The 12,676-nt window shown below is 37.2% G+C and overlaps 1 protein-coding gene across 2 annotated transcripts; it reads left to right on the top strand.

Moving 5' to 3' along the window:
• Nucleotides 1–1,315: 1,315 nt before the first annotated feature.
• rell2 (RELT like 2) lies at nucleotides 1,316–12,403 on the top strand. 2 transcript variants are annotated; one of them, XM_056251246.1, is made up of 6 exons: nucleotides 1,316–1,501; nucleotides 7,164–7,385; nucleotides 8,530–8,592; nucleotides 8,679–8,742; nucleotides 9,152–9,331; nucleotides 11,518–12,403. In XM_056251246.1, exons 2-6 carry the CDS (start codon nucleotides 7,193–7,195, stop codon nucleotides 12,203–12,205), a joined length of 1,188 nt encoding a protein of 395 aa, XP_056107221.1. In that variant the 5' UTR covers nucleotides 1,316–1,501; nucleotides 7,164–7,192; the 3' UTR covers nucleotides 12,206–12,403. The 2 variants fall into 2 exon arrangements, with proteins under 2 accessions (XP_056107221.1, XP_056107220.1); XM_056251245.1 differs by lacking the exon at nucleotides 1,316–1,501 and having other exon boundaries at nucleotides 6,879–7,385.
• Nucleotides 12,404–12,676: the final 273 nt, after the last annotated feature.

The raw sequence follows: 12,676 nt of genomic DNA, 5'->3' as shown, positions 1-12,676 counted from the left end.
TATAACAAATACCAGTTTGCAATAGCAAGCGACATAAGGAATGACTTTTACAAGGCTAAAAGACAGCTGTGCAAGCGAAAGCCTTACACATTCTATTTTAAAATGACCATGCCCACTCTTATGTTAAAAAATAATGTAAAAAGTTAATAAAAATAAATAATTGCACAATTTCCGTAGGTCTACTCTTTGCACGTGTTTGTTTCAGGTCTCCTCTATTAGAGAAAAAATGGCTCTGTCACAGAAAACCAAGGCCAATCCTGACACTGCTGTGCTGCCTCGGGTAGGCCTACGGCAGGATTATTTGTAATATAAAGCTTTCTTAAGCAACGAGGCTCTCAGAAATGTATTAACGTTGCTGCTATCTGATAATCAAAAAGATTACACACATTTACCGAGCAATTCGATGTGACCAAAATATAAATATGATGTTCAAGCAACTTAATGAATAAACTACATGTTTATACACCTTTAACTAGCCTGCTATGGATGACATAGCCTACAGTTATTTATTCAGAGCAAAACTGTGGTTTTTTTTTCATCATCCTCTGTTGTTTCTTAAATGATTGAATCCTTTACTTGTGTATTCCAGAAAGCAGGTTATGCGACATAAGTAAACGGATAACCTCAACGTTTGGTTCCAAAAACAGAAGCATGGAGGTGTACAGCATTAAATCTTTTTTATTTCTTTCTTAATTCATTATTGATGTTGTGTATCTGTTTGTTTTGTATGTGGTGGTTATTTCCATGCTGCAGAACAAATTGTCCCTATATAGAGAGAACAATAAAAGGTTAAAGTCTAAAGTCTAAAGCATTTGACCAGAAGTAATTTCACTATAAAGGAAACTCTGCAGTAAAAACATTACTGTGCAGCAAAAACATTAATGTGCAGTATAAGCTCTGAATTTTCGGATTTTTGGATGGAGTTTTGGTTCCTTGCCACTGTTGTCTTGGCTTTTAGCTTGCTTAGTTGGGAACATTCAATATTCAACTATATTATTGATCTGCCTTGCTGGTGGACGATGACGCAATTTTCTTCTAGAAACAAACTTTGTTGTATTATTTTCATGTTATCACTGTGAAGCTGCTTTGATACAATCTTTATTTAAAAAAGCGCTATATAAATAAAGGTGACTTGACTATTTGTTGCGAGTGTTGAATTAGATAGATAGATTAGATATTACTGTTTAAAAAAAAAAAAAAAAAAAAAAATCTTTGTTCATGAAGAAATAAAGTCATATCGCTATATCTGGGACGGCATGAGGGTAAGAGAATTATGAGAGAATTTTCAAGTTGTGGGTGGAGTATCCCTTTAATGTAATAATCCCCTGCAAACGTTAAAGACCTGCTCCAGAGAGCTGAATCCACTATAGAGAGCATTTCACGTGTCGTCTTCCTTTAAATATGTGGACTGCAGCTCTTGAGTCCAGCTGCTGCTGTTTCAGCTTCAGTGTCATGCTGGAGGAGGCATCATAAGCGCATCCCTTGCCCGTCAAAAGCTTTGGTGAGTAGCCTACCTGAGTATAATGTTCTTGTTTCGAAAATATCGCGATTTTAAAGGTAGCAGTAGCTATGTCATGTGGTCTCTGACTTTCTCAGTTTTGAAGGTTGTTATATGAAATATATAGGCGACAATAATCTGTTCAAGTAATCAGGAAACAAATAAATCAAAACCGCCGCATTTATTTTGTGTGAGCATCAGTTCACAGGGGACCCGTGCTTAGCCTACGTCTAACAGATGAAGATGAAGACAACGGAATGTAACAGAACTCAAAGCTCCCGAGACTCTTGTCTGAACTATTTTTAACTTGGCACGCATCTTCGAAAATCCGCGTAAGCAAGCAAAAAAAAAAAAAAAAACGTGGTAACTATTAATAACATTAATAAAAAAATAATAATAAACAGAATGGTTGACAATGACGCATTTGACAGTCTTTGTCGGTATATTCACTACTTGTGTAACGTGAGGGTTCGGTATGTGGTGGTAGATCACTCTTTATGATAATAAACAGCAGAATGGAGACAGAAGACTTTCTCAAGCGGCACTTTTACTGAACACCGTCACAACAACAACACTTCCTTTAACAACCTTTCATTTCCAATATGAAATATGAACTCCACTTCTAAACCTTACACTTGCAGTGAATCGAGCAACCCATTTGGTTTGATCCTCAAAATAATAGTTTCGCTATTTCTTGATAGTCAAAGTAGCTGATATGTGGGATCCTCCTCTGCGCATCTAGAAAGCTTTGACAAAGAGCTCAACACGAAAGACATGTTACACATTATTTCCTTAAAGTATTACCTGAGTGCATTAATAGGCTATTCTCCTTTCGTCTGTTTTATTTGTCTGTTTTATTATAACTGTACAGTTTAATATAGGCTAGTATTATAATAAATTGCATGATAATGTTAATATGGAAATTTATTGGCTGCACAAGTTTAGTTCAGACTCTTCTCTTATACAGTATTTTAATTGTCCACAGTGTTCATAAATTAATTCAGTAGTTGATCATAAAGTTGAATTATTCATGTATGCAGGCAGGTCTATAGAGTGTCTCTGCTCTATTTTCATTTCCATGCATTTCATGAAATGTTCTATTCTTGTTGTTGCATGCATATGATAAGTACGTTTTGCCATCAGTAGCTGAGCAGTTGTCTTATGTTAAACAATATTTTTGATAAATTAGATTCATGTAGGCAGGATATGTACATATTTTGTTTACAACTGTTCTAAGTAAACCAGTGTGAAAAGACTGAATGCATTGCATTTGAATATATTTGAATTACATTTGGGTATAAAGGCTACATATTATAGATCAGGTTTCAATGATGTGAGGATGAGAATAACCCATGCAGTGTCATCAGTGTGTGTGTTTGGATGTGGAGGTCATGAGAATGCTGAGTCATACTGCAGAGTAGCTCTCTCATGCTTAGCTTTCCTCTGTATTGAACAGTGGCCACGCTTTGTAAGTTAATCCAATGTCATGACTAATTCAGCAATTTCCACAGAATGACTTTGAGCCAGACGAGATGGTTACTGGTATAACGTTATTTTTTATTTACCTGATGCTAAAGTCATTAATAGGTTATGCACTGACATCACTTTCCCGCCAGAACATGCCCTCTTAGAACTGAGTGGCAACTTGGCTGGCGCTAGTAGGGAAAACTGCAAGAACTAGAGTAAAACAAATGATTACGTGCTTAAAGGAATAGTTCACACAAAACTGAAAATTCTGTCATTAATTACTCACCCTAATGTCGTTCCAAACCCATAAGACTTTCGTCTTTACGTTATATGATAAGGCCAATTCATTGCAAAAGTCATCCTTACCATGAAAAAATAAAGTTTTTCTGATTAGATTAGATAGATTTCTGTAGCACCTCAGTGTAAGCGGCGGATCAAGAGCACGTGGAGCATCTTCTCTTCCTCTTTGCCAGTTACAGGATGAAATATGAACATCAGAAGGTTTATGATACAGTACAACTTACAGAAGAGCATTGTGTCTCATAGGACACTTCCCCCACGGGACGTCACGTTTTTACCTCTTGGTTAAACATGAATATTCATCATAATCCCGCGATCAAGCGCACAAAATAATAACAATATTGCAATCATTTTGACACTAAATAAAATGTGATCTTTTGACTCACGACTGTGCTTTGAACTGCACAAAATGACTGAAAACCGTGCAATCATTTAGACACAAAACATAAAACTGACATGATTGTGAGTGCGACTCACACACCTCTGGACAATAGTGTCAATCACTTCACCTGAATGTTTATGTGTGAATAAAAGCCTAAATTTAATCTGTTCATCATATAAAGTGATCCAGTCTCTTTGGAAAATTTGGACTACACCGCTCAATGGATTCGTTTTACAATGTCTTTATGAACTTTTTGAAGCATCAAAGTGGTAGTTGCGTAGCTGTCAATGGAGGGACAGAAATCTCTCAGATTTCATCAAAAAGATCTTAATTTGTGTTCCGAAGATGAACGAAAGTCTTACAAGAGGGTGAGTGATTAAAGGTATAGTTCACCCAAAAATTAAAACTAGCCCATGATTTACTCACCCTGAAGCCATCCTAGGTGTATATGACATTCTTCTTTCAGACGAATACAATCGGAGTTATATTAAAAAATGTCCTGTCTCCTCCAAGCTTTATAATGGGAGTGAATGGCTGGTGAAGCCCAAAAAAGTGCATCCATCCATTATAAAAGTAATCCATGGCTCCAGGTGGTTAATAAAGGCCTTCTGAAGGGAAGACATGCATTTGTGGAAGAAAAATACCCATATTTAAAACTTTATAAAATCACTGGCTTCCGAGTTCTGACAGATGGCCGTACGCATTGGTGTAAAACTAACCCCTGACCCGACGCACAATGTAATGACGAACACGGAAGCTCAGAGGAAAGAGCGAAACAAAACACCGGTCGCCAATTAGAAATTTTGTAGAGAAATGTAGGAGGATTTCTATATAATAAGAGGAGCTTCAGTTTGTTGCACAGCCCTATTTGATTAAACCGCGAGAGGCGTCTAAGCCTACGATACTACATCCTACGTCATACATGCGTCACGGGTTACTCTTGTGGCGCAAGTCGACTTGCGTAGTGTGCGTACGGTCGTCTGGCGGAAGCTAGTTATTTTAGATTATAAAGTTATAAATATGGGTATTTTTCTTACAAAAACCCATGGCTTCTCTTCAGAAGGCCTTTATTAACCCTCAGTGCCGTGTGGGGTATTTTTTATAATGGATGGATACACGTTTTTGGGCTTCAAATTTTCACCAGCCATTCACTCCCATTATAAAGCTTGATTTATAAAGCTGATTGTATTTAAAGGATTGACCCCCCTTTAAAGGGTTAGTTCACCCAAAAATGAAATTTCTGTCATTAATTACTCACCCTCATTACAAACCCATAAGACTTTTGTTCATCTTCGGAGCACAAATTAAGATATGTTTAATGAAATCTGAGAGGTTTCTTGAAACAACCATAGGCAGCAACGTCATTGAAAATTTCAAGGCACTTAAAGGGCCTTGAAACACATCATTTTAATAGTCCATGTGACTACAGTGGTTCAACCTTAATGTTATGAAGCGACGAGAATACTTTTTATGCGCAAAAGTCAAACAAAAATAACGACTTTATTGAACAACAACTTCTCTTCCGTGTCAGTCTCCTACGCTGATCAAGTTGTAAACACAGTGCAGCGCTTCCGGGTTCTACGCCAGAACGCCGTGCTCCTTATTGGCCAACGATGTTCATGTGATCACCACGAGACGTGGCCAATAATGAGCCAGCGTTCTGAAGTAGAACCCAGAAGCGCGAGACGCCCGTTCCAGCACTGCTGGCCCCTCCCAGGCTCTCTGAGCTACCGGCAGCTACCTCTTGTCCTGCCTATCCCACCCCTGGCCACCCCCTTCTCCAGCCCCTGTTGGACTTATTACGGCACGAGGACGCTCCTTCCGGGAGGGAGTACTTCCGTGTACTGTCACGTTTTGAGTTTGTTTGTTAATGTTTTTGATTTGTTTTTCTGTTTTATTGTTGTTTGAAGTGTGTTCATGGTTGTGTTTCCTCTGAATTCTCTTGTTTATAGTTTTGATTCTTGGATTAAATATTTATTTTGAGTATCTCCTTTGTCAAGCGCTTCATTACAGCCACTGAAAGTGACAACTGGATTCTGGCTTTTTCTGCAAATTGCAGTGATCCATTTTTTTATATTTTCTGTAGCTTTCAGCAATCTGAAAAAGGATACCGCCGATTTTTTTTTCTTTTTTCACCTATTTGGTTTCTTTTTCCACTGTGGGGCGGATAACAGAGCCTTTTGGAATGTAATACAAATGCTTCAGTTGTGTTTTCTACCAGCATGGTTCAGCAAGGTTAGCCATCCGTACTGAGAGTTTTGGGCAGAGAACGGTTTGTAATCGTGCCATGTTGAACCAGGCTCAAGTGGAAATATAAGTAGAACTGTTCCTTACGGTTCTTATAACCACTCGGCACGACGGTAGAAAAGCAGCTGTTGATTCATGTTCACTAAAAGAACTTCAAACATTTTCATCAGCTCTCTGCTTGATTGTTTGTGATCTATGGTCGCGCGTTCCGTGGTCAAATATTTTTGATTTATGAGCACTAAATTGTTTAATTGAACATTTTGCCACATAGATGTGCCACATAGATTCACTACTCTTTTTGTTATTAACAGTGTTTTCTTTGTTATCTTATCTTTCGCAATGTAGCCATAATGGAGAAACATAAAATAAAGGGGTAAAAAGACGTCTGTCAGGCTTGAAGCAGGCATTCAGTAAATCTGATTGAATTAGAACCGTTTAAGCAGCTATATTTGTTATGTTGATTAAATGTGTAACAATTATCAATGGGCGAACAAGGAATAACAATAGCCATTATTAAAGGAAATACACAATACAACAGAAGAATTTCTTTCAATCCTGTTGCAGTTATACTGTTGCTCTACTTGTATGCTGCGGTGAAAAACAAGCCTGTTATTTGTTGACCCCTACACAACCTCATGGCAGTTCGTTACGTTTTGGCGAATAGGTGGCTAATTCATATGCATTTTTGTACGACTCCCTTACACCCCTCTGACTGGTATGTTTACGGGTGAACTTTCATGCTAGAATTTTACAATGCAAGGAGATTTGGTGATACACTTGACAAACACATCACATAGAAACTGCAATTGGAATAAACTGGAAAACCCAATATCAATCCAGTTGCCTCGTTTAAACTGTTGTTTTGGTGAGTGGACATGTGAATATGGGTGGAAAATATGCTGTACTCAAAAAGTTATTCCATTGGTTTTATCGTCGTTCATGAATAATTTAAATTGACTTGAATGTTAAAACAACAGAATGAGAAATGTTTTGCAGGCTGTTGAAGTTGGAACATATATCAGTTTCTGAGTGAAAACAGAGGGTGTGGGCCAAGCTCCTCTCACCACACGCCTGGATGGCAAGATAAAGGTACTCGCTAACAGGAAATATACCCTGATGGATCTGAGTGGCTGATTATCTCTCTGAGCCAAGAGAGTCAGATGGCGTGACAAAGACAACTTTCTCAATGCTGGAGAGAAAATAGTTTTAGGTTGTGTGAGCATTACGTGCTGTATAAATGTAACTGCCATCCTTTTGTCCAATTTGCAGCCAACTGCCTTTGCAAAGAAGACAGTGGGATGACAGACGAAGAGATACCCAATGTGGGTGATCCCCCTCCAACATACATAATCTTCCTCCTTGTCTTTTTCTTCTTCATCACTGGCCTTCTGGGTTTCTTAATCTGTCACTTATTGAAGACGAAGGGCTACCGCTGTGAACTGGAAGAGGATCAAGTAAATTGTGAAGACAAACCGGGGACAGACAAAGATGGCAAGTCATTTCAGCCTTTGTTTTACAAAAATATGCATATGTTTTATACAAAATACGGTCACACTTTAAATTAGGGTCCAATTCTTAGTATTAACTATGACTTTTTCCTCAGTAAACTCCTAATTACTGCTTATTAATATTTAGTAAGGTAGTTGTTAAGTTTAGGTACCAGATTAAGCTGGATTAAGGGATGTAGAATATGGTATTGCAAAATAAGGCATTAATATGTACTTTAATGCCTTATTATATGTATATGTAATATGCATGCTAAAATGCAACTAGTTAATAGTGAGAATTGGACCCCTAAACTAAAGTGTTATCCAAAATCCATACTGTTTAAATATAGTTTCTTATCTTTATATTTTCTGTATCTTTATCCCATGGAGGTTTTATTTATCTCCAAATTCCTGGCTTAATACCTAGTCATCCTTAAAACCCTCACCATCACTTTTTTATTATTATTTGCTTGTATAATCTACTCATATGGTCTAAAAATAAGCATTATTTTTCAATAGATGACCCACCCACCCAGACACACACACAAATTTCTGCCAACCATAACTGCGAAATTATAATAATAGACTTATTTAAAAAGATTTCTGCCCTTGCCGTGCAAAGAGAGAGGATCACTCTCTCAAGAAATAACACACAGTACAATTCTTGACTTTAATAAAACATGGTGGTGTAAAAAAGGTAGATGCTATTTATATAAATAGTGGTACATACTGTTTGCACAAGAATAAATAGCAAGAACATGTTGCACTAAATATGAGAAATGGTGGGTAAAGTTGGTAAAAATTACCTTTGCCAACAATGCTATTTGCACTGTTTAATTGCATTAAATAGACACTGCCATAAGACAAGAGATTGCAAACAGAGTAGCAAGATTGCACATAATACTCAGTTCATTTTACACTTTAATACAACAATAAAGTATGTAAGGATATAAATACTTTTTGACACAGTAACAAGCTGTTCACATTGGCAATGCAAAAAGGTATTAATACATGAAAATTCTTACAAATAGCCCCTTTAAACTGAACAAATACACAGTAAGATTTTGGTCAGTTCATCCAATTGCTTTACTTGTCCCGCATCCATAATTATGTTTATATGACAAAATTAGAAAACTGTTTTTGTCCAGATGAATCAGAAGACAGCCAAGACACTGTGGAACAGATTCTGAAATGCATCATTGAAAATGAAGGTACAGACAATTCGTTCTGTTCTGTTCTGCAGTATTTACTTGTATTTAAACCATTTTCACCACTTGTTTTGCTATTTTTGTCACAGCAAATATGGAGGCCTTCAAAGACATGTTTACTGGGCAAAATGTTTGTGAACATCAAGATCCACGGTATAATCATTACATTTGTGATTTTTGAATATTTATTTTGTTCTATAGTGTGTTAAATATAATAATATTTGACTCAAAGGGGAGATATCAACTTTGTATAAATATGTTATATGATATGATGTGAACTGCCTACATTGAGATTATTTAAGATCTTCCAGTTTGTTTTCAGATATTTTAGTTTGTAAAGTATAAACAACTAATTTATTTTAGTACTCAGTTCAACATTGGCCCCAAATACCTCACAGTGATGCAGGACAGGTAAAGTAATGTAGATGTGTAAATTAGTTTACATTGCTTTACTTGTCCCGCATCATTGTGAGGTATGTGGGGCCAATGACCTCTAAACTAATCCAAATGTAATTTTACTACAAATGTTACCGTTTTACAAACAAACATGTTTTCTAACCAGGTTACATCAGAAAGATGGTGCAGGTGGTCTTCCCCTTCACCATCATACAGTTCATCTGGGTGGTGAAATCAGCTCTTGTGTCCACTGTATGCAAGAACGTATATTAAAAACACGACGCAAAAGCCGTGTGGCTAGAAGCAAAGCTCGGCTAGCGGAGCAGACTGTGTTTTCTGTGGGAAGGTGAGGATCTGTTATATTATTATATACCAGTCAAAAAGTTACAGTAATGGACACACTCATTCTTTATTACTGTTCCACATTTAGAATAATGCTAAAGTCTTAAAAACATGAAATACCACAAATGGAAGTATGACCATGACCATGACCAAATATGTGGAATCGAAACATTTGTATATTTGAGCTTCTTCAAAAATGAATAGACTCTTGACTAGATTATAGAGGTGCATGGTTTGTACATGTTTAAACATCATTACAGGAGTTCCCATGTATGCTGGACAGTGGGACTAAAAAAAAATGTAAATATTAGTTGTATGACAAAATAAGAGTATCTGCGATAAAGATCTTTAAAATATTTCATTTAATATACATGTACTCTTTGTATTAATGTTTTATATGGTTTTGAAAAACTTTAACTCCCGGTTTCACAGATGAGGCTTAAGCGTAAGCATTATTGAGCTGCAACTGAAAGCATATCTTAAAGGGTTAGTTCACCCAAAAATGAAAATTCTGTCAGTAATTACTCTTCCTCATGTTGTTCTAACCCCGTAAGACCTTCGTTCATTTTCGGAACACGAATTAAGATATTTTTGATGAAATCTGAGAGCTGGATCACTCCTCCATACTAGTCCATAGGCTTCTTCAGGGATTGAACTTGCCGGCCTCGAAAAGTTATTAAAGACATCGTTAAAATAGTCCAAGTGACTACAGTGGCTCAATCTTAAGTTTATCAAGCGACGAGAATACTTTTTGTGCGCAAAAAAACCCACAAAAATAACGACTTTATTTCAACTATTAATTTCCTTCTCTGTGGGCCTGGAGTCAGTTCACTAGTGTAATAGCGTAAGCTTCTGTTGTTGTACGTCACACGCATCACGCACATGACCAGCGTCGGCCAATAGTGAGCCTACGTGTGACGTAGCTCTACGGAATCACACTACGTTAACTGACTAGAGGCCCAAAGAGAAGGAAATGAATAGTTGAAATAAAGTCGTTATTTTTGTTTGTTTTTGCGCACAAAAAGTATTCTCGTCGCTTGATAAACTTAAGATTGAGCCACTGTAGTCACTATTTTAACGATGTCTTTAATAACTTTTCGAGGTCGGCAAGTTCAATCCCTGAAGAAGCCTATGGACTAGTATGGAGGAGTGATCCAGCTCTCAGATTTCATCAAAAATATCTTAATTCGTGTTCCGAAGATGAACGAAGGTCTTACGGGGTTGGAACAACATGAGGGTGAGTAAATACTGACAGAATTTTAATTTTTGGGTGAACTAACCCTTTAAGATATGTCAGTGCCAGTGTTTTGTCTCAAGATGCACACAAGTAATGTTTTAAAGGCACATTTATAAAAGCGACTTATATGTCCTAATTGAACTAAGGCCTAATCCTGGCTTAGTCTATGCCCTTTCTGTGAAACCAGGCCTAAATATAATTTCAAATGGTTTAAGTAAAATTCAAAAATTAAGGTCACACTTTAGTTTAGGGTCTAGTTCTCACTATTAACTAACTATTACTGTAGCTATGACTTTTGCTTTAATAAACTCCTAATTACTACTCATTAATGTTGAATTTAGGTATTGGGTATAAATGATGTAGAATATGGTCATGCAGAATAAAGCATTAATATATGCTCTATAAGTACTAATAAACAGCCAATATCCTAGTAATATGCATGCTGATAAGCAACTAGTTAATAGTGAGAATTGGACCCTGAACTACAGTGTTAGCAAAAGTAATAACATATTTCCCTTCCTTTACAAAGGCCAGAGGAGAACTGGCCCACCGACTGACCTTGGTTTCTCCCAAGGTTTTTTTTCTTTTCTTTTCTCCATTCTATTACTTGATAGAATTTGGGGTCCGTGCGACTGTAGGCTTTGGCTTGTTTAGTTGGGAAGACATTTAATATCCAGCAATATTATCAATCTGACTGTACTGACATCAGATGAGAACAAAATTTGAATTGATGTCAACTGAATAACGACACTATTGTCTCTCCTGTCGAGCCGCTTTACAGCTGAAATTAAAGTCATTTCAAAGCTGATAAATTCTGCATCATTAACACTGTAGTTACTGTGAAGCTGCTTTGGATGGAAGATAATAGTAGACTAAAATTAAGATTTGCACTATTTGCATTATGTACAGAATACAGCCAAGCTAACTTAACTAATACTTACCTAAATTCACAGGTTTCGTGTCACCCACATGGAGAAGAGAAACAGCCTGCAAGGTTCGATCAATCTTTCTGCCTCTAAGCCAGGAAACACGTCGAATGACACAACGCTCTCTGATAGCAGGACGGGATTTAAAGACGCTTCCAAAAAACCTCAGGAGGAATACAACATCCGCAATATGTTCAAAGACACTGGAGCAACCAACGGCAAAGTCCTAAATGTAGGCAAACGGAAGAAGAGCGTCACATTGCTCGGCTTCTTTAAGGGCGCTGATCCTGTGGAGACCAAAGGGGGAGCAGAAGTGTTTGAGGAGGACAAGGAGGGGTCAACCACTGCGGATCAGTTATCTGTCTCTCTTGGAGAAGGCTTGAGCTCAGTTGCACTGTCTCCCACTGATGAAACAGCTTTAGATGAAAATGCAAATAAAGGTTCAGGTAAATTAGAGGAGACCAGCCTAGAGAACGAAAAGGCTGATGAAGCGACTTTAAATGTAAAATCGCATGACAAATTAAGTACAAACACAACAGAGATAGTTCGGGATAGTTCTAATGACTGCTCTAGATTTTTGGTGGTACGAACTACGGAAGAAACCGTCGTCCCACCTGCAGCCGCTGCGGACCATAGAGGAGATGATACGACGAAACACAAGGACTTTAAGACTGGCCAAGTTAGTCAGGAGAGTACAGACAATCAGCAGATATGATTACAGCATCATAACCCTACAAGCATAACATTATACAATTATCAGATGGTCAGACAGTTGTTTATTAAGAACGAGACTCATGAAAAACAACACTGCTTTTACCAAAAATACACCTTGTTCTCAATTAATTGCAAATTAAATCTATAAATATGATGGGCTTAATCGAAAAGCAATGGCTATTAAAATATATCGACAATTTGTTGTTTTTCTTTTCGCATCTTTAGAAAGCAGCTTAATTCATTGGGCAATCACAGCTCATATTAAAATAACACTGTACTCAATTGTGTTATAGGGGAATACATTTGTGTCATGTGTCCTTGTATACAAGACTGCAAAAAGGACTGGCAGTTATGCAGGTCATCCATGAATAGAAATGTATTTATAGGACTATACGAACATTTCTAATTATTAAAGACATTTCACCACTCATCCAGATGGCTTCATCAATTGTGGAATAGTGGGTTTTCCCAC

This window comes from Rhinichthys klamathensis, unplaced genomic scaffold (assembly GCF_029890125.1).
Source record: "Rhinichthys klamathensis goyatoka isolate OS25496 unplaced genomic scaffold, OSU_Roscu_1.1 h1tg000079l_1, whole genome shotgun sequence".
In the NCBI taxonomy this organism is placed as follows: Eukaryota; Metazoa; Chordata; class Actinopteri; order Cypriniformes; family Leuciscidae; genus Rhinichthys; species Rhinichthys klamathensis.
The sequence above is the reverse complement of the archived record's forward strand: the minus strand, read 5'-3'. Positions and strand labels throughout refer to the sequence as shown.